Genomic DNA, 23,273 nt, shown 5'->3' with positions numbered 1-23,273 from the left:
GAGAGAGAGAGAGAGGGAGGGAGGGAGAGGCGGGGGGGAGAGAGAAAGAGAGAGTACTGAAATGGAAGACAATTTAACCAGGCCAGTATTGGGATAGAGGAGCATGGTCAAGGCTGAGATTAGAATTAGCACCAGTGGGGCGGCTAGGGGGCTCAGTTAATAGAGTACTGGCCCTGGAGTCAGGAGGATCTGAGTTCAAATTCGGCCTCAGACACTTAACACACACACACACACTCAAAACTAGCCATGTGACCTTGGGCAAGTCACTTAACCCCAGATGCCCTCCAAAAAGCAAAAAAAAAAAAGAATTATTAACAGATTTGCATGATAGATTTAGAATGGAATGTTAAAATTTAGGCCATTGGCTGATTCCTTTGTCTTTATTATTCATCATCATTCTCTTATTAATAATGTATGTTATTCAATTAAAATAGACACTACTATGAAGATAAAGCAAGGAAAGGGAATAAGCATTTATATAGCACCTACTGTATGCTAAATGATTTACAAATAATTTCTCATTTGATCCTCACAGCAACTCTGGGAGGTAGTTGCTACACTTCTCTCTGTTTTGCAGTTGAGAAAAAATGACTCAAAGAGAAATTAAGTGTTTGCCCAAGGTCACACAGCTAGTAAATACCCAAGGCTGGATTTAAAATCCCTTCTTCCTCAGTCAAGGCCCCACTAGCACACAAGCAGTTTTGGTTTACAATAGCATTGCATACGTTTTGCAACATTTACTAAATGCTGATAGGTAGAACTGAGCTTGCAGTCTAACTATTTGGTGTTGTTCTTATATCTATTTCTCTCTCTCTCTCTCTCTCTCTCTCTCTCTCTCTCTCTATCTATCTATCTATCTATCTATCTATCTATCTATCAGTCATCAGGTGTTAGAAGCTGTATTCTCAGCAGACCTCTCAACCTCTGACTTCATGACAGAATTAAAGAATTTCAGGTTAATGAGTAAAAATCTACTTGAAATAAGAACTTTAGTAAAGTGGCAGGATATAAAATAAACTCACATAAATCATTGGCATTTCTATATATTACTAACAAAGCCCAACAGCAAGAGACAGAGAAATTCCATTTAAAGTTACTGTAGACATTATAAAATATTTGGGAGTCTACCTGCCAAAACAAACCTATATGAACACAATTACAAAACACTTTTCTTGCAAAGTCAGATGTATATAATTGGAAAAATATCAGTTGCTCATGGGTAGGCTGAGTTAATATAACATAAATGACAACTCTACCTAAATTATTTTATGTATTCAATGCCATATCAATCAAACTAACAAAAAATTATTATACAGAGTTAGAAAAAATGCTGACAAAATTCATCTGGAAGAAAAAAAGGTCCAGAATATCAAGGGAATTCATGAAAAGAAATGCAAGGGAAGGTAGCCTAGCCATACCAGATCTTAAATTATATCCTAAAGCAGCAATCACCAAAACTATTTTGTACTGGCTAAGAAATAGAGTGGTGGATCAGTGGAATAGGTTAGGTACACAAGACACAGTATGTGTCAATGAATATAGTAACCCTACTGTTTGATAAACTCAGACTTCGGCTTCTGAGATAAGAACTCACTATTTGACAAACCTGCTGGGAAAACTGGGATATAGTATGTCAGAAACTAGGCATAGACCAACATCTTACACTGTATACCAAAATAAAGTCAAAATGGGACATGATTTGGAAGAGCAAGGAATAGTTTACCTCTCAAATTTATGGAGAAGAGAAGAATTTATGACCAAATAAAAGATAGAGAACATTATAAAATGCAAAGTGGACAATTTGATTACATTAAATTGAAAAGATTTTGAACAAAGCCAATGCAACCATGATTAGGGGGGAAGCAAAAAACTGGGAAACAATTTTTACAAACAGTGTCTCTGATAAAGGATTCATTTCTAAAAAAGAGAACTGAGTCAAATTGATAAGAATACAAGTCATTGCCCAATTGATAAATGGTCAAAAGATATGAACAAAAAGTTTTCAGATGAAGAAATTAAAACTATCTATAGTCATATGAAAAAATGTCTTAAATCACTATTGATTAGAGAAATGCAAATTAAAAGAACTCTGAGATATCACATCACATCTATTAGATTGATTAACATGACAAAACAAGAAAATTATAAATGCTGGAGAAAATGTGGAAAAATTAGAACAGTAATGCATTGTTGGTGGAGTTGTGAACTGATTCAACCATTTTGGAGAGCCATTTGGAACCATGCCCAGAGGCTATAAAACCCTTTGACCCAGCAATACCATTTCTAAGTTTGTATCCCAAAGAGATCATACAGATGAGAAAAAGACCTCCATGTACAAAAATACTTGTATCAGCTCTTTTTGTGGTGGTCACGAATTGGAAATTGAGGGAATGCCTATGAATTGGGGAATGGTTGAACAAGTTGTGGTATATGAATATAATGGAATACCATGGTGCCTTAAGAAATGATGAGAAGCAAGAGTTCAGAAATACCTGGAAAGTCTTGAATGAACTGATTCTGAGTGAAATACGCAGAACCAGGAGAACATTGTACACTGTAACAGCTACAGTGTGTGATGGCTAACTTCGATAGACTTATCTCTTCTTAGCAATGCAAGGATTCAAGACCAACTCCAAATGACTCATGATGGAAAATGCTATCCACCTCTAGAAAAAGAACTATGGAGTCTGAATGCAGATTGAAGCATATTATTTGCTTCCTTTCTCTTTTCTTTTTTTGTTTCTTCTTTTTTATGTTTTTTTCCCATTTGTTCTAATTCTTCTTTACAACATGATTAATGTGAAAATAGGTTCAATATGAATGTATATGTAGAACCTATATCAAATTACATGTCATCTTGGGGTGGGGTGAAGGGAGATATGGGGAGAAAATTTGAAATTCAAAATCTTATGGAAGTGATTTTGAAAAATTAAAATTAATATATTTTTAAAGAATCTCAGGTTTAGAAGGTGCCTCAAAGGCAAGTATGTGTGTGAAAAAAAATTCCCTTTATAACATTCAAGAGATGGTTCACTTTTTACATGAAAACTTCTTGTGAAAAGTAGCTCTGTATAACTAAAAGCATTCTTCTTTGGGATAGTTCTAATTATCGGGAAGTTTTGTCTCTTTTTTCTTTCATTGATCAGAAATCTTCCTCTTCTTAGCATGTTATACCCACAGTCAAAAGCAGAAGAAATATAATTCCTCTTGAAAGCCCTTCAGATATTTAAAAACAGTGCCTGTAAGGCTTCTTTTTATCCATGCTAAACATCTTCAGGTCTTTCAACTCATGTTTGTAATCTATGATTCCAGAACCATTCACTATGGTGTTCATCTTTCTCTGGATATTCTAGATGGTATCTAGACCTAAACCAGACACTCCATCTGTGGTCTGAACAGGATGGAATCAAGATAGACTCTCATACTTATAAGACCTTTTTTTGGGGGGGGGGGGGGGGGTAAGACTTCTTACAATATTTTATTACCTAGTCAATTTTAACTTGCTGCCACTTAGCATATGCTTCAGAGAAATGTTGTTTTGGTAGAAGGAATGATTTTCCATTTTTCCTTTCAAATCATTTCCTCTTGCAACCCTTTAAGTCACCCTTACTAGACATGTAGAAGTGTTTTGTTACTGGTCAAATCACTATTATACAATATAGCTAGAGGCTATGTGGGCAGATTGATTTTGCCGGAGCTTGACCTTTCCTAATTCCAAGTTTAAATACTCCAATGGTATTATTTTCTTTATACGCCTTAACTTGATTGGCACAGTAACCAGTAGGAACAATTCAGAATCAGGAATAAAAGATTGAACTGCTTTAATTCAAGAATTAAATATATTTGACATCATTTCCTTAGCATTTGCCCTCAGGTAAATATGTGCAAACAACCTCTTTACAAATGCTTTTAATGTGATTATTGATATCCTGGTGATTGAGTTCACTATAATGTCACATTTATTCTATTAACTTAAAATCTTTTTCATTGAAGAGAGTTGCATAGTGGAATGAAAGTAACTTTGGACTTGTATAAAATCTGACTTTGTGTGCTGTTGCTAATGCTTATAAGTTGCAGAGAGGTCACAAGTCATGTCTCCTGTTCAAACTCTAGTGTCTGATGAAGCAAGATGACTGTGTAGAAATTGTTTTGTCAATAGACAGCACTGTGGAAAGATGAATGTTATCTTTGTCATGTATAGTTGAAAGAGTGCTGGACTGGCAATTCCTATCCCAGTTTTGCCACATACTTCCTTCCTGTGTGATCTCAGGCAAGTCACTAAACACCTCTGGGCCTCAGTTTGCTGATTCTGATTAATGAGGGCTTTGGAAAAGATGGTTTGGTAAGGCCCTTCTAATTCCCAATTCATGATCTTCTAATAACTTTCCCACCTTTTGAACTTACTGTGTCCTTTGATGGCCTCAATCAATCTTATAGGCATGTGGATTGGAAAACTCCCAATTTGTGCCCATCTTCCACTCTTTCTTCTGTCTCCCCTGACATATCTACTCCAAGGCAAGTCCAGCTGATTCTAACCCCACGGCATCTTGGTTAGACCTCCTCTTCATCCCTCCCATAATAACACCAGTCTAGGACTCATCACCAACTCTCCCTGCAGCAGCTTTTAAAGTCACTTCTTACCTGTCTCTATTTTGTTCTAATAGATTTATTCATGTTTGCCAGAATGATCTTGTTAATGTTGCTTGTTGTTTTCAGTCATGTCTGACTCTTCATGATCCCATTTGGGGTTTTCTTGGAAAAGATAGTGGAGTGGTTTGTGATTTCCTGCTCTAGTCATTTTATAGATGAGGAAACTGAGGCAAATGGGATGAAATGACTTGCCCTGGGTCACGCAGATAGTGTCTAAGACCAAATTTGAACTCAGGACTTCTGGATTCTAGGCCCTGCTCTCTATACAATGTGCCATCAAATTGCCCAATCTTGTGAAAATGTTGGTCTAACTATATCTTCTCCCTAGTTTGGTTCTAATTTGCCTTCCTGGCCTGATGTCACATCATTCCCCTGATCCACTCTATTTTTTTTAAGCAATCAGGGTTAAGTAACTTGCTCAAGGTTACATGGCCAGTTATTTCTGGGTGTGGTGCTAAGTATCTGAGCCAGGATTCAATCCCCAGGTTATCCCGACACTGGAGCTGGCGCTCTTTACTTGCTGAGCCACGTGGCTGCCCCTCCACTCTATTTTCTAGCCAAAATGGACTAATAATTATTTCTTAATTGCATCCTGCCTTTTCTGACCAATGTATGTTCAATGCCAGTTATCCAGTTTGCTTGGAATGTATTTCCTCTTTACTTCGACTTGTGAGCACCTATATGTTAGAGTGGATAGAGCTTAGAATCTAAAGTTAGGAAAAATCCTTTGAGTTCAAATCTTACCTCAAATACTTACTTTGTGACCCTGTGCAAGCCACTTGTCCCTCTCTGCCTGTTGACTCATGTGTCAAATGGTAATAATAATAGCATGTATCTCATAGGGTTGTTATGAGGAAAAAATGAGATAAAATGTAAAATGCTATACAAATGTTAATCAAAATTATTAGTAGTCGTCTGTGTAATAGCAATTCTTATTATTACTGAAATTCTTTTTTCTTTGAGATCCAACTCAGGTACCACCTTCTCCTTGAGGAGTTCTCTAATTCTTCTCTACCTATTCCCATTCCACTTTTTCTTGTATTTTACCTTTTTGTGTACATACTCTATTCCCTGTACATTGGGGCCAGGGCCTGGGTCCTTCATGTTGGTAGTATTTGCATTGTGCTTTGCATGTAGGAAACACAAACTTAGTAAATGTTGTCTAAATTGAATTAGATTTGGTTAAATGAATATCACATGTTCCTCTGCTAAATAGAATAGGGCTGCCCACTTGCTAGTCCTTGAAAGGTAAACAAATGCCCTTTGCCCCAAAGTACCCAGCTTCCCAGGTCTCAAATATAATGTCTGAATTTCACAAAATTAGTTATACCTTTAGGCTAAGGTAACTCTTAAAGGCATTTGTGCTATCCCTGCTGTGTTTTCAGAAAAAAAAGGAGCAATTCAGACTCTATCTGAATATCTAATTTGACATTAATTCCTCAGTAGAAATTAATGTATCACATAAGTACCAAGACAGAAGAACAGGTATAGAATATCCAGGATGCTACACATAGAACGCAGGCTTAACCATTCCTAAGTGGCCCTGAGAAGCTTAGGAGAAAATAGAGAGATGCAGAGCAAATAGGTGGGGGCTAAGTGTTTACAAAGATGAATTGAAAGAAGGCCCCAAAGAGCAAACTTTTCTTATTTCACAGCCTAACCACAACCCTGGATGTCTTAGGGGTGCAACCATTGCAAGATTCACTAGCTGACCGTAATATATTATATGTCATAATACATAATCATAATATATGTCATAATATATAGTCATAATAAAAGTCATATTCATATATAATCTAAGGTATATAAATATTTGTTAACAATTAACAAGTGGCTTTTGCTGTGGTGTATGATGGTGAGAAACAATTGCTTTTCCTCTGCTCAATTTTTCTAGAGTTTTCCATCATGTTTGGCAAAAAAAAGAAAAGGCTTGAAATCTCCGGACCATCGAATTTTGAGCACAGGGTTCATACTGGGTTTGATCCCCGAGAACAGAAATTCACAGGACTACCACAGCAGTGGCACAGCTTGCTGGCAGACACAGCCAATCGACCAAAGCCTGTAGTGGACCCTTCATCCATCACTCCCATTCAACTTGCTCCCATGAAGGTACTGTGATAGTGATGGTTTCTGGTTGATTTAAGATTTCATTTGTCTGCTTGTATTTAATTTTAGCAACTATATTTAGGGACAATCGGGAGGCAGCTCAGCACAGTGGATAGAGTTCTCTACTTGGAGTTAGGAAGTCTTGGGTTCAAATGCTGAATTTGATACTTCCTAGCTATGTGACCCTGGCCTATTTACTTAAACTCTGTACCTTACACATCCTTCTTTTACTTAACCATAGATGGTTTAGTCCTTGTATTGTATAGTCCCACTCCAGAAGTTCCCTACAGTGCTGAAATCAGAAATCCTTGGAATATTTAGGGGCAAAGTATAAACATGGTTAGTGATGACCTTTTGAATGGATCCATTATTTATCATATTGATTAACTTATTTAATTTAATAACAGTCATTCCATAACTCAAAAATGTGATTCAGTTTATAAAACAAAATATGAATAACTTTCTCCCTTATAGTTGTGAGCAGTTTAATATCCTCGTCAGCCCCATAAGATATAATCACAAAATAGATGTGACCTCTCTTCAAGTGGTTGTTTTAAAAACTGACTTCATTAAGTGTAGCTTCTCAAACTTACAGAAGTTATGAGCTCATTATTGAATGAATATTAGTGATATATGTGTATATATACATATATATTTATATATACATGCTTAGGTATGTGTATGTATATATATATATATATACATAGATGCATATATATATCAGCTATCAAAGTTTAAAACTGCATCTTAAGATTTTGGGGACACTATATACATACATATCTATTCATTATAAGAAGCAAGCATATATAGGAGACTAAAAGTTTTGTTATGCTATAGTTAAGAATTAATAAATGATTATACTTAATATTCACCTGGAATGTGATCACATTAATATGGATGTTCTTAAGGATATAGATTGCAAACCATTCAAGACTATCCTTCCCAGTAACTCTCGCATTTCCTCTCTTAGTTTCACCACAAAGTGTTCCCCTAACATACCAGGGGCCTTCCTTACTTTTTTTTTTTGATATCTTAAGACTTCCAGTGTAACATCTGGCTTGTACAACAGTTTTCCTTTGATCTTATTATATGATTTACAAAGAAATGTTTATGGAGTGCCAAAAAAAAGTTGTGGTTTGGGGTTTTTTTGGTTTTGTTTTTAGAATTAAAAAGGAAAACAATGTCAGAATATAATTAGGGTCAGTTTTTCTGATAGTGGAAATCATGCCATAAAAATATTCAATACCTAAGACAGAACCAAGGTTTCAGTTACATGTTCTATCCCCGTTGCCCTTGCTTAATTCTATTACCAACTTTTAATTTGATATAGGTTGAAAATAGACAACCTCTGGCTCCTAATGGGACTCCCAATTTTATAATAATTGAATTATATAGGATAAGAAGACCTGGCTAGGTTGTGATCTGCAACATTAAAAGGAGTGCCTATATTGATGAACTCATAGATGATTAAATTTTAAACTATTCTAGCCCAATATTTGAACAAGAGAAGAGGGAGGTCTTGGCAAAATAGAATCATAAAACAAAATTAAATAATTAGAAATGAAAGAGACTGAGTCATACATATATGGTTCATCTTTTATATTTTTTTGTTGAATCTTAACGTTGAATGTCAACATAGACAACTAAACTTGCTTAGTAGTCTTCTACATTTAAGTTAAATAATTTCAGTGAATGAAGCTACTAACACCCTTTTTCATTTACTCACTCTGGGCATTATTTATCCCTTCCTTTTTTTTAAAATTTTCCTACTATTCAGTACTTTCCCAAGATTTTACCCTTGCTCTACTCTACCAACACTGTTCCCATTCTCAGTCCCTTTGTGAGCCAATATGGTTCTATACAGTTGGCTATTCTTAATTTCTTGACCTCTTGGCCTATCATTGATTATAACTTGTTGAACCCAAACCCTAGATCTCCCACCATATTCCTTCTTTGCCCCTTCATATATGGTACTTAATAGATTTAGAGAAAGTCATAAAACTATGCTGACTGGGTCCATTATAAATGCATGTTATCTAATACCAGCTGGGCTTTTACTGCAGAGAGGTAATGCTTTTACTACTCTTTTTTTTAATGAGCAATCGGGGTTAAGTAACTTGCTCAAGGTTACACGGCCAGTTATTTCTGGGTGTGGTGCTGAGTTTCGGAGCCCATATTCGATCCCCAGGACATCCCAACACTGGAGCCGGTGCTCTTACTCTCTGAGTCACCTGGCCGCCCCTACTTTTACTACTCTTTAATTGATTCTTACCAAAGTAGCTGTTCCAAACCCTCTCTTCTGTCATTACCACCTCCTTACTACCTTCACCTCATAGTTCACAAAAAAGATGTCACTTGCCAAGACCTCCCTCTTTTCTTGTTCTCTATCTGATATTCTACTGACATCACCTTCTATCATCTCTTCTTTTATTACAGTCTCTGATGAAGAGTTTGCCTTTTCCTTACCAAAACTAATCCTGCTACCTGCACCCTAAATCCCATCTCTTCCTTTATTCTACACCTGATTGCCTCCACTATCCTGCCAATTTCCTCTCTAATCTTCAGTCTCTTACTGTCTACTGGCTTCTTTCCTGCTTCTTACAAACACATTTAAATCTTCTGCATCCTTTCAAAAAACAAACAAGCAAACAAACAAAAAACCTCAGTAGATCTTACTGTCTTTGCTTGATATCATCCTATGTCTCTCTTCCTTTTCTGAGCTAAATTCTGGAAAACTGCATTTCTTCCTCCCTCTCACTCTCTTTTGAAACACCTATTCAACCTAGCTTCTGATCTCATCATTCAAGTGAAACTGCTTTCTCCAAAGCTCTGAGCAAGTGCTTAATTCCCAGATCTACATCTGGGTCCTCTATTCCTGTCCCACAGATACTGACATCCCCAACTCTCCTTTTTTTCCCCTGAGATCCATAACCCTAGGCACAGGTGTAGCTGTTGTCAAATAAACCAAAGAGATACTATAGATATAGGAGTGGAAAGAAGTGTGTCACAGAACTACATTTTTTCATCAATTTCAGGTGTGAGAGACATGGCCAGATTGGACACAGTGAAGTCAGTCAAAAGATTTTTCAGCTTTAAAAGCATTAAGAAAGCCTACACTCCATTCTCCCTGCCCACGTACCTTTTATGAATACCACAACTTCCCATAGCTAACTTCACCACATAGCAATATGAGGAACAGATGAGATGTTGCTGACCATTAAGATGTTAGAAGTAAAAGGGAGGCACAGGGAAGGCTCCCTGCTAACTCTGCCAGATGGTGAAAGAGGCTTATAAGAAAGTTATAATATTCAGATTCCCCCTGCACACACATAGGAAGATACTTCTCCTTTCTGCCCTGATGATTCATCTAGATATGTGTATAAATACCCTGACACCTGGCCTAAGGTATGCTGGTGAGAAGCAGTTGTCCTATATGACTTCAGTCTGCTGTGTCCACAGATGGCCCTGTGGTCTGTAATCACCAAAACCGGTCCCAGTTAAAGGCTATCACTCAAGTTCCTTAGCAGCCAGTTTCTAGGTTCCACTGATGTCCTAACAAAAAGACGGGAAAAATGAAATCAGATATACACCTTCTAATTATTCTAAGAATCCTATTGATGTTAAAATTCATGTGACTGTAGTTTGTCCTGAGAATATGCTTTATCTGTGAGGGATATGGCTAGTTTAAACTGCACTCCCTGCCTATTGTCCCAGTTATTCTGCTGGTCTATGGATATTTGTTGGCCTTCTTCAACTGAACATATACCTTATATTTCTTGATTGAATGAATCTTTACTTTCTTTCTGAAGCCCATTTCCTTCCCTGAATTATTACTCAGTGTATCTCTCATGAAATAGGAATTCGACTTCCCACAGGCCTCAAACCTTTTATCTCTGGCTTCTATCCATATTTATATTTGAGTGTTGTAGTATTCTGGATAGTCAAATATTTTGGCTTGAGCCAAGCAACTGAATGCTCTGACCAAGATTTCAAGGTTCTTTGGTGGAGGAATGGACAGGATAGTGATGTTCTCCTTATGCTTTGATCCCCAAGGTTCCTATTGGCAACTAGAAGCAATTTACTCATACATTTCTTTCATTCTTTTATTCCATTTCCATTTTTTAGCTGATTTGAATGAGGAGGAATTTGTTTAAATGCTGTAATGCCTTCCCATATTCCTCTTGTCAGACTACTGGTGGAATTGTTTAAATATCTACTCCACCAGACTAATTTCCTAGAGGAAAGAAAGTGTTATACTTTCTCTCTTTCGTCTTTCTTTCCTTCCTTCCAGAACTTCCCTTGTGTTTTTTTTTTTTTAGATAAAGAAGTTCAAATAAAATTCCCAAACCAAACACAACCATTCTAGAAAATAATTTGGAACTATGTGAGAAAATAATTAAAGTGTTCATGCTTTTTGATCCTACTAAGAGGCACATACCCTTTGATCATGCCTCTGGGCATTTATATGCAAGAATAGCCAAAGCAGAAATATTCCCATAAATAACAAAATTTTCAGAATAGCACTTTTTGTGCTAATAAAGATTCTGAAGCAATGCAGGTGCCCTCTTTTGGGGAATAGCTGAGCAAACCATGGTATATCAATGTTGTACAATTCTGTTGAACAGTAAGAAAAGACTCATATGAGTAATTCAGAAAAGCATGGGAAGATCTGTGCAAAGTGAGACAGAGTGAAGTAAGCAGAATCAGAAGGACAATGGACACATTAATTTCTGTTATGCAAATTGAGAGAAAATTAAAAGGAATCAAAATCCTTTATCAAGAGAGGGTTTGAATCAAGGCAGTAGAGAGTAGGGAGTGTATTCAGAAGTAATTTTCATGTAAAAAAAAGATATCATTAACACTTTTTTTTTTAAGCAATCGGAGTTAAGTAACTTGCTCAAGGTTACACAGCCAGTTATTTTTGTGTGGGTGTTAAGTATCTGAGGTCAGAACCGGACCCAGGTCTCCTGACTCTGGGACCGGTGCTCTTACTCACTGCAAACACTTTTGGTTTTTAATATTAAAAAAGAGGGCAGCTAGGTGGGGCAGGTAATAGAGCATCAGCCCTGGAGTCAGGAGGACCTGAGTTCAAATCCAGGGCTCAGACACTTACCACAAAACTAGTTGTGTGACCTTGCACAAATCACTTAACCCCAATTGTCCTACCTTACCCCCTTCAAAAAGCAAATATATATACATATATATATATATATATATATGTATGTATGTATAAAGAAAAAAATCCAAGGAGACAAGAGAAAAAGGGTTAAAATAAGGCAGAGTGTCCAGATTGGATTGTAATAAGGGAGCTCTGCTATTCTACCATCCTAAAAAACAAAACAAAACAAACAAACAAAAACCTGGATAGTGGAGAGCAGAGCACATTAGGTCCCTTCTTCTCTATCTTTAGGTAATAGACAAATAATGTAGTTGCTTTATTTTCTCAACTCTATATCCACAGATTGTCAGAAAGCAAAGAAAAGTCAGAAAGTACTTGTAAGAAATTAAAGTGTTTCTGAGGACACAGGTCCATTAAAAATGAATGAAATCAGGATGGCTTCAGAAACAGGTTCCTCTCTGTGGATGGACAGATGATGGCTCCAACTATCAGCTAGTTACACTGATCAGACAAATTATGTAACCTTTCAACTAGGAATTCTCAAGATAAGTTTTATGGTCAAAAGGAGAATTAGTATTGTTCTTTCCATATATATCTTTGCAGTATTTTAATGCACTAGTTTTCTACCATTTGAAAGATATCTGTTGCAGTGCTTGGAGAAGGGTCCATGCAGACCCAGGATGGAATCTGTGAGCCTTAACACAGTGCCCCTATCTCTGGAATTGCATAGACTGGACTCATTTCAAGGCATTATTTTCCCAAATCACTCTTTCTTTGGTTTTACTATCCTTCTCCCCCACCCCTCCCCACCCAGTTTCCTTTGGAAATTCTCAAAATGTACTTTCCATATAGATTTGTGTCCAGTCCTCAGAGGCAAATAAAGGGTTTTCAGTTTCTATACAAGTATTTAAGGTAACAATGTATACATCGGGTTCAGGACAGACTTTATTTCACCTCACAGAAAATTTAAAAGTGCATGAAGGATCCATAGTAGCCCATAAATAATTGATATTGTTCTCTTCCCTTTCTGTTACACCCATGTTTCCCCATGGTCCTAAAGTGCTCCATACCAATAGGACCACTGTGTATTTTGGACTCCTCACAGAAGGAAAATTAACTTGGGATTGTGTTAGTAGGGTAATCCCCCAATAATTACATTGAGTACCATTTCATCCCAGAGTCAATACAAGCCTTCTGCCTTCAGGTACTACCCTGAGGGCTTGATTTATCTGGAAAAGAAATACACTTTCCAGTGAACCTGCACTGTCCAAATAATTCAAGACATGGGAACATCTTTGTTTTGTGGAGTTGAAACCAAGAATAGTAACATATGTAGAATGGAGTGAGTCCCAGATGTCCAGTTTCTGCCTTCTACAAAGGAAGGCATTGGGAGAAATCTGGTATTCTACCTACTAGCCCTCAGGAGAATAAGCATTTATATGGTGCCTACTATGTGTCAACCTCTGTGCCAAGTACGTTTTACAAATATTATATCATTTTAGATAAATAGTCCACAGTAGTGATGAAAGGCAAAGTTCAAGTCTTTGGTTTCTCTATATCATGACTAAAGTCCACTCCTTGATGCTTCTCTAGCTAGTTGTGCCCAGGAATATCCCCTCATCTCTCTTGAAGGATAGAGGGGTTTCACTGCTTCAAAACATAGGATTGCTATCAAGGCAACATCAAGATTGATACTGCACAGAGATGCCTGAAAGTTGTATGCCAGGATCACTCTGACTGGCAAATTTCCCATCTTGCATTTAAGACACTTAGGTTTAGCAACTCTCACTCTGCAGGTTATAGGCCACATCCTTTGCTATCTATGCTTGCCAACTCCAGGGCTGGGAGGTTATTCCACTTTCTAAGGCTGTGGCCAGGAGCATGGCGTCCATTTACCCCACTCTTGGGTCAAATATGGTGTGTCACCTCTATTACTGCAACAGCCTGCCAATGTGTCTGCCTGCCTTAAGTCTCTTCCCACTACAAAACATTCTCCATTCAGACACTAAAGTGATTTCCCTAACATGAAAGTCTAATCATGTCACTCACAGACTCAAATAACTCCAGCGGCTTTCTGTTGCCTCCAGGATCAAATATACAGTGTTCTGCAGGCATTCAAAGTCCTTCATGACCTAGCCCCTCCTACCTTTTCACTCTTCTTATACCTTATTGTGGTCAGGTCTGCAAACAAAGAGCCAAAAAGTAACAGAGTTTAGACAACTTCAACTAACTCTGAAAATACCAAAAACTCACATCACAGAAGTGATCAGAACCAGTTTACTCTAAGAAATTAATCAAATAAATAGAACAAAGAACTAACTGTGGTCATTAGCAAAAAGCTTTCTTTATTCCATCGGAGGTGGGAAACCAGACACATGTCAGGGCCTGCTCTAGTAGAAGACCCTTTTTATTGTGTGCAAATCTCAGTCCGTACACTAGTGGCTATGCAGTAAGTTTGTAGCCCTGACAGTGAGGGGGGACAGCAACAATGAGACAAGTTTGATTCATAGAAAGATTTCATGACTAGAACATGGTAAGAACAGAGAAGCAAAAAGAGGCATGGTTGGGGGTTAGCAGCAAGATGGCAAAGTAGAAAGAGGAATTCAATGGGGCTCCTGCTTCCACCTCCTCCAATACATGTAAAAAAATGACTCTAAACAAACTTTAGAGCTACAGAACCCACAAAGTGACAGAGAGAAAGTAACCTCCGGCTGAAGACAGCCTGGCAGGCTAGTAGGAAGGGGCAATTGCAGCTCTCTGGGAGCCAAGCCCAGCCCTGCCTGAGGCTGAGGTTTTAGCCTCAGGGCACCTTGACCAGATGTAGCTAGAGGGATGTTGGGAGAGCAGACCACCAGCAGCTGTGGTGGTTTCCAGAATTATCAACCCATAAATGCCAAAGACAAAGTGAGAGGTTAGTGGACTTTGGGAACAGGGAGTTCCAGAGTGCGGTCTGGCCTCTGTCCCTGATGGAGAAGCGGCTGAGGCGCCCTGGCCTCAGTCACATGGCTGCTTCAGAGCTCCTGGCCTGCAGATTGTAGGGGAACCAAGAGAACAGTCTGAAGGGTAATTGCTCTTGCTTTAATCTGCTTGGATCTGCATTGCTGTCCTGGATGGAGGTCCTAGGGTGTGTGACCAGTAAGCCATAACATGTGGAGGCTTCAGAGAGGGCAACCAACTAATAGCTCTGGCAGCTGAGAAAGCCCCAGTGATTTGGGATAAAGCTCCCCTTTCTGGAAGCACAGTTCTACTGGGGTGAAAAGCTCAAAAGTCAAGTAAATAAGTGGCAATATGAACAAGCAAAGGAAGCAAAGCAAGAAGAGCAATCCAGGGGTGGCAAGGTAGCACAGTGAGTAAGAGCACCGGCCCCAGTGTCAGCATGACCTGGGGATTGAATCGAGGCTCAGACACTTAGCACTCACCCAGAAACACCTGGCCATGTAACCTTGAGCAAGTTACTTAACCCCAATTGCTTAGGGGTGGCCAGGTGGCTCAGCAAGTAAGAGCACCAGCCCCAGTGTTGGGATGACCTGGGGATTGAATCTAGACTCAGATACTTAGCACCACATGCAGAAATAACTGGCCATGTAAACTTGAGCGAGTTACTTAACCCCAATTGCTTTAAAAAATATAAGAGCAATCCAACTTTGGACTCCTTTTTGGGGGACAAAAAGGATCAAAGCATGGAACAGGAGGAAGACAATGAAGTCAGAACTCCTGCACCAAAATCTTCCAAAAAATATGAATTGGTTACAGGCCATAGAGGAGCTTAAGAAGGATTTTCAAAATCAAATAAGAGAAGTGGAGGAAAAATTGGGAAGAGACATGAGAATGATGCAAGAAAATCATGAAAAGAGAGTCAACAACCTGACTGAAGAAAATAATACCTTAAAAAATAGACTAGCTCAAATGGCAAAAGAGGCTCAAAAAGGCAATGAGGAGAAGAATGCCTTAAAAAGCCAAATTTGCCAGATAGAAAAAAGAATCTCAAAAGCTCAATGAAGAGAATCATTCCTTCAGCATTAGATTGGAGCAAATGGAAATTAGTGACTTTATGAGAAATCAAGATACTATTAAAGAGAGCTAAACAAATGAAAAATAGAAGGCAATGTGAAATATGTCATTGGAAAAACCATTGACCTTGAAAATTGATGCAGGAGAGATATTTTAAAAATTATTGTACTGCCTGAAAGCTATCATCAAAAAAAGAACCTAGAAATCATCCTTCAAGAAATTCTCAAAGAAAATTGCCCTGATGTTTTAGAACCAGAAGGCAAAATGGAGGTTGAAAGAGTCTACCAATCACCTCCTCAAAAAGATCCCAAAAAAAAGAAAACTCATAGGAATATTATAGCCAGGTTCCAGAATTCCCAGATCAAGCAGAAAATATTACAAGCAGCCAGGAAGAAACAATTTCAATATTGCGGAAACACTTAGGAAACTTTTCTTTATATAAGAATAGTTGAAAGGAATAGAAATACACATGTATATAAATATATATATATATATGTATTCATACATTTATATGTCTATATAGAAGGATATATGAGCATATTAATACATATGTGAGCATGTGTATATATGTGTACAGGTATCCATATAGTGCACAGGACCAATTGAATAGGAATGCATGATACTTAAAAGGTGAAATTAAGAGGTGAGAGAGGAATATAATGAGAGGCGATGGGGAAAGACAGAATGGGGTAAATTATCTGATACAGAAGAGGCAAGGGAAAACTGTTACAATGGAGGGAAAGGCAAAAGGGGATGAGTCAATCTTACTCTTATTGAATTTAGCTTAGGGAGGGAATGGCATACACACTAAATAGGGTACCTCACCCTACAGGAGAGTAGGGGGAAAGGGGATGAGAGGGTGGATTTTGGAGGGGAGGGCAGGTTGGGGGAGAGGGAATTTGGAAGCATACACTTTTGAAAAGGGACAGGGCCAAAGTAAAAATAGAACAATTGGGGGCGGGATAGGATGGAGTGAAATATAGTCAGTCTTTCACAATATATCCACTATTGAAATGTTTTGTATAGCTTCACATGTATGACCTATATTGAATTGCTTATCTTCCCAGTAAGGGTGGGTTAGGAGGGAGGAAGGGAAAGAATCTGGAATTCAAAGTTTTAAAATCAAGTTTTTAAAAACATATATATTTTAATATATACATATACATACATACATATTTATATATATGTATATATTTCTTTACATGCAACTGGGAAATAAGATATACAGGCACTGGGGCATAGAGATCCATCTTGCCCTAGTGGAAAGTTGTAGGCAGGATGAGGGAGGATTTAGGAGAGAGCAGATTGGGGGAGGGGATATTCAGAGAGATCACTGATTTTGGGTGGTGGGTAGGAGAAAGATGGGGAGAAAATTTGTAACTAAAAATCTTGTGGAAATGAATGATGTAAACTAAAAATAAACATAAAATTTAATTCAAAGGCTAAAACATTTTAAAAGAGGCATCGTCTTGGGTTCCTGACACTCCCCGACATGTGCTCTTTGATCCAGTGACACTGCCCTCCTGACTGTTCCAAATCCAAGACTCCATCTTTTTACTCTGAGCACTTTCTCTGTCCCAACTAAAATTCCACCTCCTACAGGAAGCCTTCCCTGATCCTTCTTAATTCCAATGCCTTCCCTTTGTAATTACTTATTATTGCTGCATATAGCTCACGTGCATATATTTGTTCACGTGTTTTCTCTCTCACTAAATTGTATGTTCTTTGAGGACGTGGATTATATTTTGCTTCTTTATATGTCCCTGGTGTTCAGCCCAAAGTCTGGCACATAGTAGGTGTTTAATAAAATTGACTGAATTAGTAAAAATAACAGAAATAATCATAACAAATTTAACAGTTATATAGTTTTAAGGTCTGTAAAGTACGTTACAGATGTCCTACAAAAGAAGGTATAAACAAAGAGCCTTCATATTTTATATGTGAATCAAGTTAATAAGGCAACTCTCTTGATCAACCCAATGCAGTAATAAAAAGCAAAATGCAAATTTGATCTCAGAAAAGGTGAAAACCAGTCTGGCATTATGAAGACACAGTGTTACCATTGCTGTTCTAAGTTCATTAAATTGCCTTTTCACATGACCTAAAAAGAAAGCCTTGGATTTTTATTCACAAAGCTTTTTCTCTTTTTTCTCTGCTGCTTTATGACATTCAAGATGTAATCATTCTTTTAAAAAATGTTTTATTGTAAACTTAGTAACCAACCACAAAAATAATGAAACACACAAAGTAAGAAGTAATTTATTATGTACAGCCCTTAGCAATGTGCAAATTAGAACCAAATTAAGCAACAAGTTAAAAAAATATGCTTTAGGTATGTCCCTCCCTTCTTTCCTTTGTCCTTCTCTCCTCTCTCCCTTTGTTCCTTCTTGCCTTTCTTGCCTTTCTCTGATATACACAGTCATAATTCTGCTTTTGCTGATCTCATTTTATATCACTTGATATAGACCTTTACACATTTCCATAAACTTCGTAATTATCATTTTATCACATCATGAATTTAATCATTTTTCATATTAATTTAATCTATCTTTACTCCTTACTATATTAATAAAATGTGTTTAGCCCTTTTCCATTTGTTGGGCCTTCATTTTTTTTGTTTTTATAAACAGAAGTTCTGGATGCTTTTATACAGAAGCGTTTTTCCCCCCTTTTTATGATATATTTGTGATAGAGTCCTAGCATGAACTCACAGGGTCTACAGGAATGATCAGCTTTGTGATTCTTATTGAATATTGCTATCATTTTTAGCATGTTTGCAACATTCTTCTGTAGTGCAACCAACATTTCTGAGCATTTACATATGGCTCCTCTATTACTTTTCTTTCCATTAAAAAAATGTTACTATTTAAACACAGACATGCACATATATGTATATTTAGACTGATAGTTTGGTTAAAGTTTATTGTTGTGTATATTATAGGACATGGGTTCAAACATATTTTTGTCTTTCTTTTTTTGATCCTATAATTACCCAGTGTTCTCAATAATAGATTTTGTGAAGTAGTGATTCCATTTTCTGGCTTTTAAAATTTTTGATATTAGTCAAACCTTTATCTTGTTTAAAAAATAAATTGAGTTCTTTGGATTTCTCATTCTTTTGGTTTTTTCCTATTTTTTGCCATTTTAATGTTAAAGGGTGAAACCTCAAATTTTCAAAACTATTGTTAATAGAGAATTTAGTTACCTTTTCATTTTTGATAATTCATATATCCTTTTTCATAAATTATCTGTGTCTTTTATATGTGTTACTCCACTGAGGAATACATATTACTAGTTTTCTAGGCATGCATCAATTCATTATAAAGATTGAATGTCAGACTCTACTGAAATTTTGTCAATCTATTTAATTTTTAATTTTAGAGGTGTTTTGTTGTTGTGCAAAATCTTTTCATGTTTTAATAATGAAATCTGACAGTTTTTTTCTGTGAATATGTAAAGGATCTGTGATTTTGTCCACATAAGAAAATCTTTTTTAAAAAAAATTTTAATAGTGCTTTGTCCTTTCTAGTTACATGTAAAAACAATTTTCAACATTCCTTTTTCTAAAGATTTTGAGCCCCATATTTTTCTCCTTCCCTTTATCCTCTTACCTCCCCTCCCCCAAGATAGCAAATAATCTGATATAGGTTATACATGTGCAATAATGTAAAACATATTTCTACATTATTCATGCTGCAAAAGAAGATGTGGAACAAAAGGAAAACAAAAACAAAAAAAGTAAAAAGAATATGCTTTGATCTGCATTTAGACTCCATCAGTTCTTTCTCTGGATGTGGACAGCATTTTCCATCATTAGTCTTTTGAAATTGTCTTAGATCATAGTACTGCTAAGAAGAGATAAATCAATCATAGTTGATAATTGCACAGTTGTTGCTATTACCGTGAACAACGTTCTCCTGGTTCTGCTCACTTTGCTCAGCATCAGTTCATGTAAATCATTTCAGGTTTTTCTGAAATCTGCCTGCTCACCATGTCTTACAGCACAATAGTAGTCCATTATATTCATATACCACAACTTGTTCGGCCATTCCCCAATTGATGGGCATCCAATCCATTTTCAGAACTTTGCCCACAAAAAGGGCATTTGTAAATACTTTTGTCCATATAGGCCCTTTTCCCTTTTTTATGATCTCTTTGGGACACAGATTGCTGGTGGTATTGTTGGATAAAAGAACATGCAAGGTTTGATTGGCCTTTGGTCATAGTTCCAAGTTATTCTTTAGAATCGTTAGATTAATTTATAATTCCACCAAAGTACATTAGGACCCCAATTTTCCCATATCTTATCCAACATTTATCATTTTCCTTTGCTGTCATATTGGCTACTCTGATTGTTTTGAAATGGTACCTCAGTGTTTTAATTTGCATTTCTCTAATCAATAGTGATTTAGAGGGTGGTAAAGCCAAGATGGCTCAATAAAAGCAGGTACTTGCTTAAGCTTACCCCCAAACCCTCCAAATACCTGTAAAAATGACTCTAAACAAATTCTAGAACTGCAGAACCCACAAAATGATGGAGTGAATCACACCTCCAGCCCAATACAGCCTGGAAAACCTGGCAGGAAGGGTATATGGCACCAGGCAATTTGCAAAGCAAATCATCTGATGTGGGCTGCGCCAGGTGCAGTGAGGGGCCAGAGCATGCCTCAGGTGACTCAATCACTAGCAGATAAGACAATTTCCAGACTTCTCAACTCAAAAACACTGAGAAGAGCATGGAAGGTTAGTGGGGGAACTCTGTGGGACCTGGGTGAAAAAAGAATGCATGGTCTGGCCCAGGCCCCCAGACCCGGGGTGATCGAGGTGACTACGACAGCAGCAGATGCTTCTGGAGCTCAGGCTTTAATGACAGTGGGGGATCCAGTGCCTGATACAAAACCCCAGAAGCCTGGGCCAGTGTTCCCAGCTCCCCCCTCACCCCTATCCCCACTGGAAGCAGAATCCTGCCCTGAGAGAGAGAGTTAGAAAGTCAAGTATTTGGCTGGGAAGATGAGTAAACTGTGTAAAAAAAAAGTCAGACTATATAATCTTACTTTGGTGACAAAGATTAAAACATACAACCAGAAGAAGACAACACAGTCAAAGCTCCAATATCAAAAGCCTCCAAGAAAAATATGAATTAGTTGCAGGCTATGGAATAACTCAAATGTATTTTGAAAATCAAGCAAGAGAAGTAGAGGAAAAATAGAGAAGAGAAATGAAAGTGATGCAAGAAAATGATGAAAAACAAGTCAGCAGATTGCTAAGGAAGACCCTCCAAAATACTGAAGAAAATAATACTTTAAAAATAGATTAAGGAGTGTCTAGGTGGCACAGTGAATAGAGCATAGGCCCTGGAGTCAGGAGGACCTGAGTTCAAATCAGACCTCAGACATTTAACACTTACTAGCCATGTGACTTTGGGCAAGTCACTTAACACCAATTGCCCTGCCTTCCCCCCTCCAGAAAGGAAAGCAAAAAAAAAAAAAAGATTAACCCAAACGGCAAAAGAGGTCCAAAAATCCAATGAGGAGAAGAATGCCTTAAAAAACAGGATTGGCCAAATGGAAAAAGAAGTCCAAAAGCTCACTGAAAATATAATTCCTTCATAATTAGAATTGAGCAAATGTAAGCAAAGGACTTTATGAGAAATCAAGAAATTATGAAACAGAATCAAAAGAATTTAAAAAGGTGAAGATAATGCAAAGTATATCATTGGAAAAACCATCGACCTGGAAAATAGATCCAAGAGAGAGAAAAAATCATTGGACTACCTGAAAGCCATGATCAAAAATGATCTTAGTCACCTTCTTTCAAGAAATTATCAAGAAAACTGCCTCGATATTCTAGAACTAGAGGTTAAAATAGAAATGGTAAGAATGTACAGATCACCTCTTGAAAGCGATCCCAAAAGGAAAACTCCTAGAAATATTGTAACCAAATTCCCATGTAGGTGAAAGCAAGCAGCTAGAAAGAAGCAATTCAAGTGTTGTAGAAATACAATTAAGATAACACAAGACCTAGCAGCTTCCTCATTAAGGGCTTGGAATCTGATATTCCAGAGGTCAGAGGAATTAGGATTAAAACCAAGAATCATCTACCCAGAAAAACTGAGTTTAATACTTCAGGGGAAAAATGGATATTTAATGAAATAAAGAAATTTTAAGCATTCTTGATTAAAAGACCAGAGATGAATAGAAAATTTGACTTTCAAATACAAGAATCAAGAAAAGCATGAAAAGGTAAATAGGAAAGAAAAATCATAAGGGACTTATTAAAGTTGAGCTGTTGACATTCCTTCGTGGAAAGATGATATTTGTAAATCATGGAAACTTTCTTAGTATTAGGGTAGTTGAAGGAAATAGATAGGCAGATAGATAGATGGTACAGAGTGAGTTGAATATGAAAGGATGATATCTAAAAATAAAATTAAGGAGTGAGAGTGGAATGTATTGAAGAAGGAGAAAGAGATAGAATGGGGTAAATTATCTCACATAAAAGAGGCAAGTAAAAAGTTTTCACAATGGAGAGGAAGGGGGGGTAGGTGAGAGGGGATGAGTGAACCTTACTCTCATTGTATTTGACTTAAGGAGGGAATAACATACATACTCAGCTGGGTATCTTACCCTACAGGAAAGTAAGGGGGAAAGGGATGTGGGGATGGTGGAATGATAGAAGGGAGAGCAGATTAGAGGATGGGGTAGTCAGAAGCAAACACTTTTGAAAAGGGACAGGGTCAAAAGAGAAAATAGAATGAATGGGTGGGGCAGATAGGATGGAGGGAAATATAGTCTTTCACAACATAACCATTAAGGAAGTGTTTTGCACCACTACAAATGTATCACCTATATTGAATTACTTGTCTTCTCAATGAGGGTGGGTGGGGAGGCAAGAAGGAAAAGAATTTGTAACTCAAAGTTTTAAAACAAATGTAAAAAAAAATGTTTTTACCTTTCAACTGGAAAATAAGATATACAGGCAATGGAGTAGACTATTTTGCCCTATAAGAAAATAAGAGGGGATGCCAGGAGAGAGGAGCGTTGTGATAGAAGGGAGGTAGAATGGGGAAAGGGGTAATCAGAATGCATGCCATCTTGGAGTGTGGGGGGAGGTAGAGATGGGGAGAAAATTTGGAGCTCAAAATCTTGTGGAAATGAATGTTGAAAATTTAAAATAAATTAATTTTTTAAAATAGTGATTTAGGACATTTTTTTCCACATGACTATAAATAGCTTTGATTTCTTCATCTGAAAACTGCCTGTTCATATTCTTTGACCATTTGTCAATTGGGGGATGACTTGTATTCTTATAATATGACTATCTGGTTGGCTGGCTGGTTGGTTGGTTGTTGTCCTTCATTCTTGAAGAGGACAAAAATGACATCACT

At 37.2% G+C, this 23,273-nt stretch overlaps 1 protein-coding gene across 2 annotated transcripts in view; it reads left to right on the top strand.

Moving 5' to 3' along the window:
* Positions 1-23,273, top strand: part of PAK5 (p21 (RAC1) activated kinase 5) — a 395,791-nt gene that overhangs the window by 240,909 nt on the left and 131,609 nt on the right. For both annotated transcript variants that reach the window (XM_069075401.1, XM_069075402.1), the window contains one exon: positions 6,545-6,759. In XM_069075401.1, coding sequence (XP_068931502.1) covers positions 6,556-6,759 — 204 coding nt within the window. In that variant the 5' untranslated portion in view covers positions 6,545-6,555. The remainder of the gene's footprint in view (positions 1-6,544; positions 6,760-23,273) is intronic.

This window comes from Petaurus breviceps, unplaced genomic scaffold (genome assembly GCF_028583685.1).
Source record: "Petaurus breviceps papuanus isolate PSGF00001 unplaced genomic scaffold, PetGlider_PUasm1.0 90919, whole genome shotgun sequence".
Lineage (NCBI taxonomy): Eukaryota > Metazoa > Chordata > Mammalia > Diprotodontia > Petauridae > Petaurus > Petaurus breviceps.
Note: the sequence above shows the minus strand (reverse complement) of the source record. Positions and strands in the feature narration are given on the sequence as shown.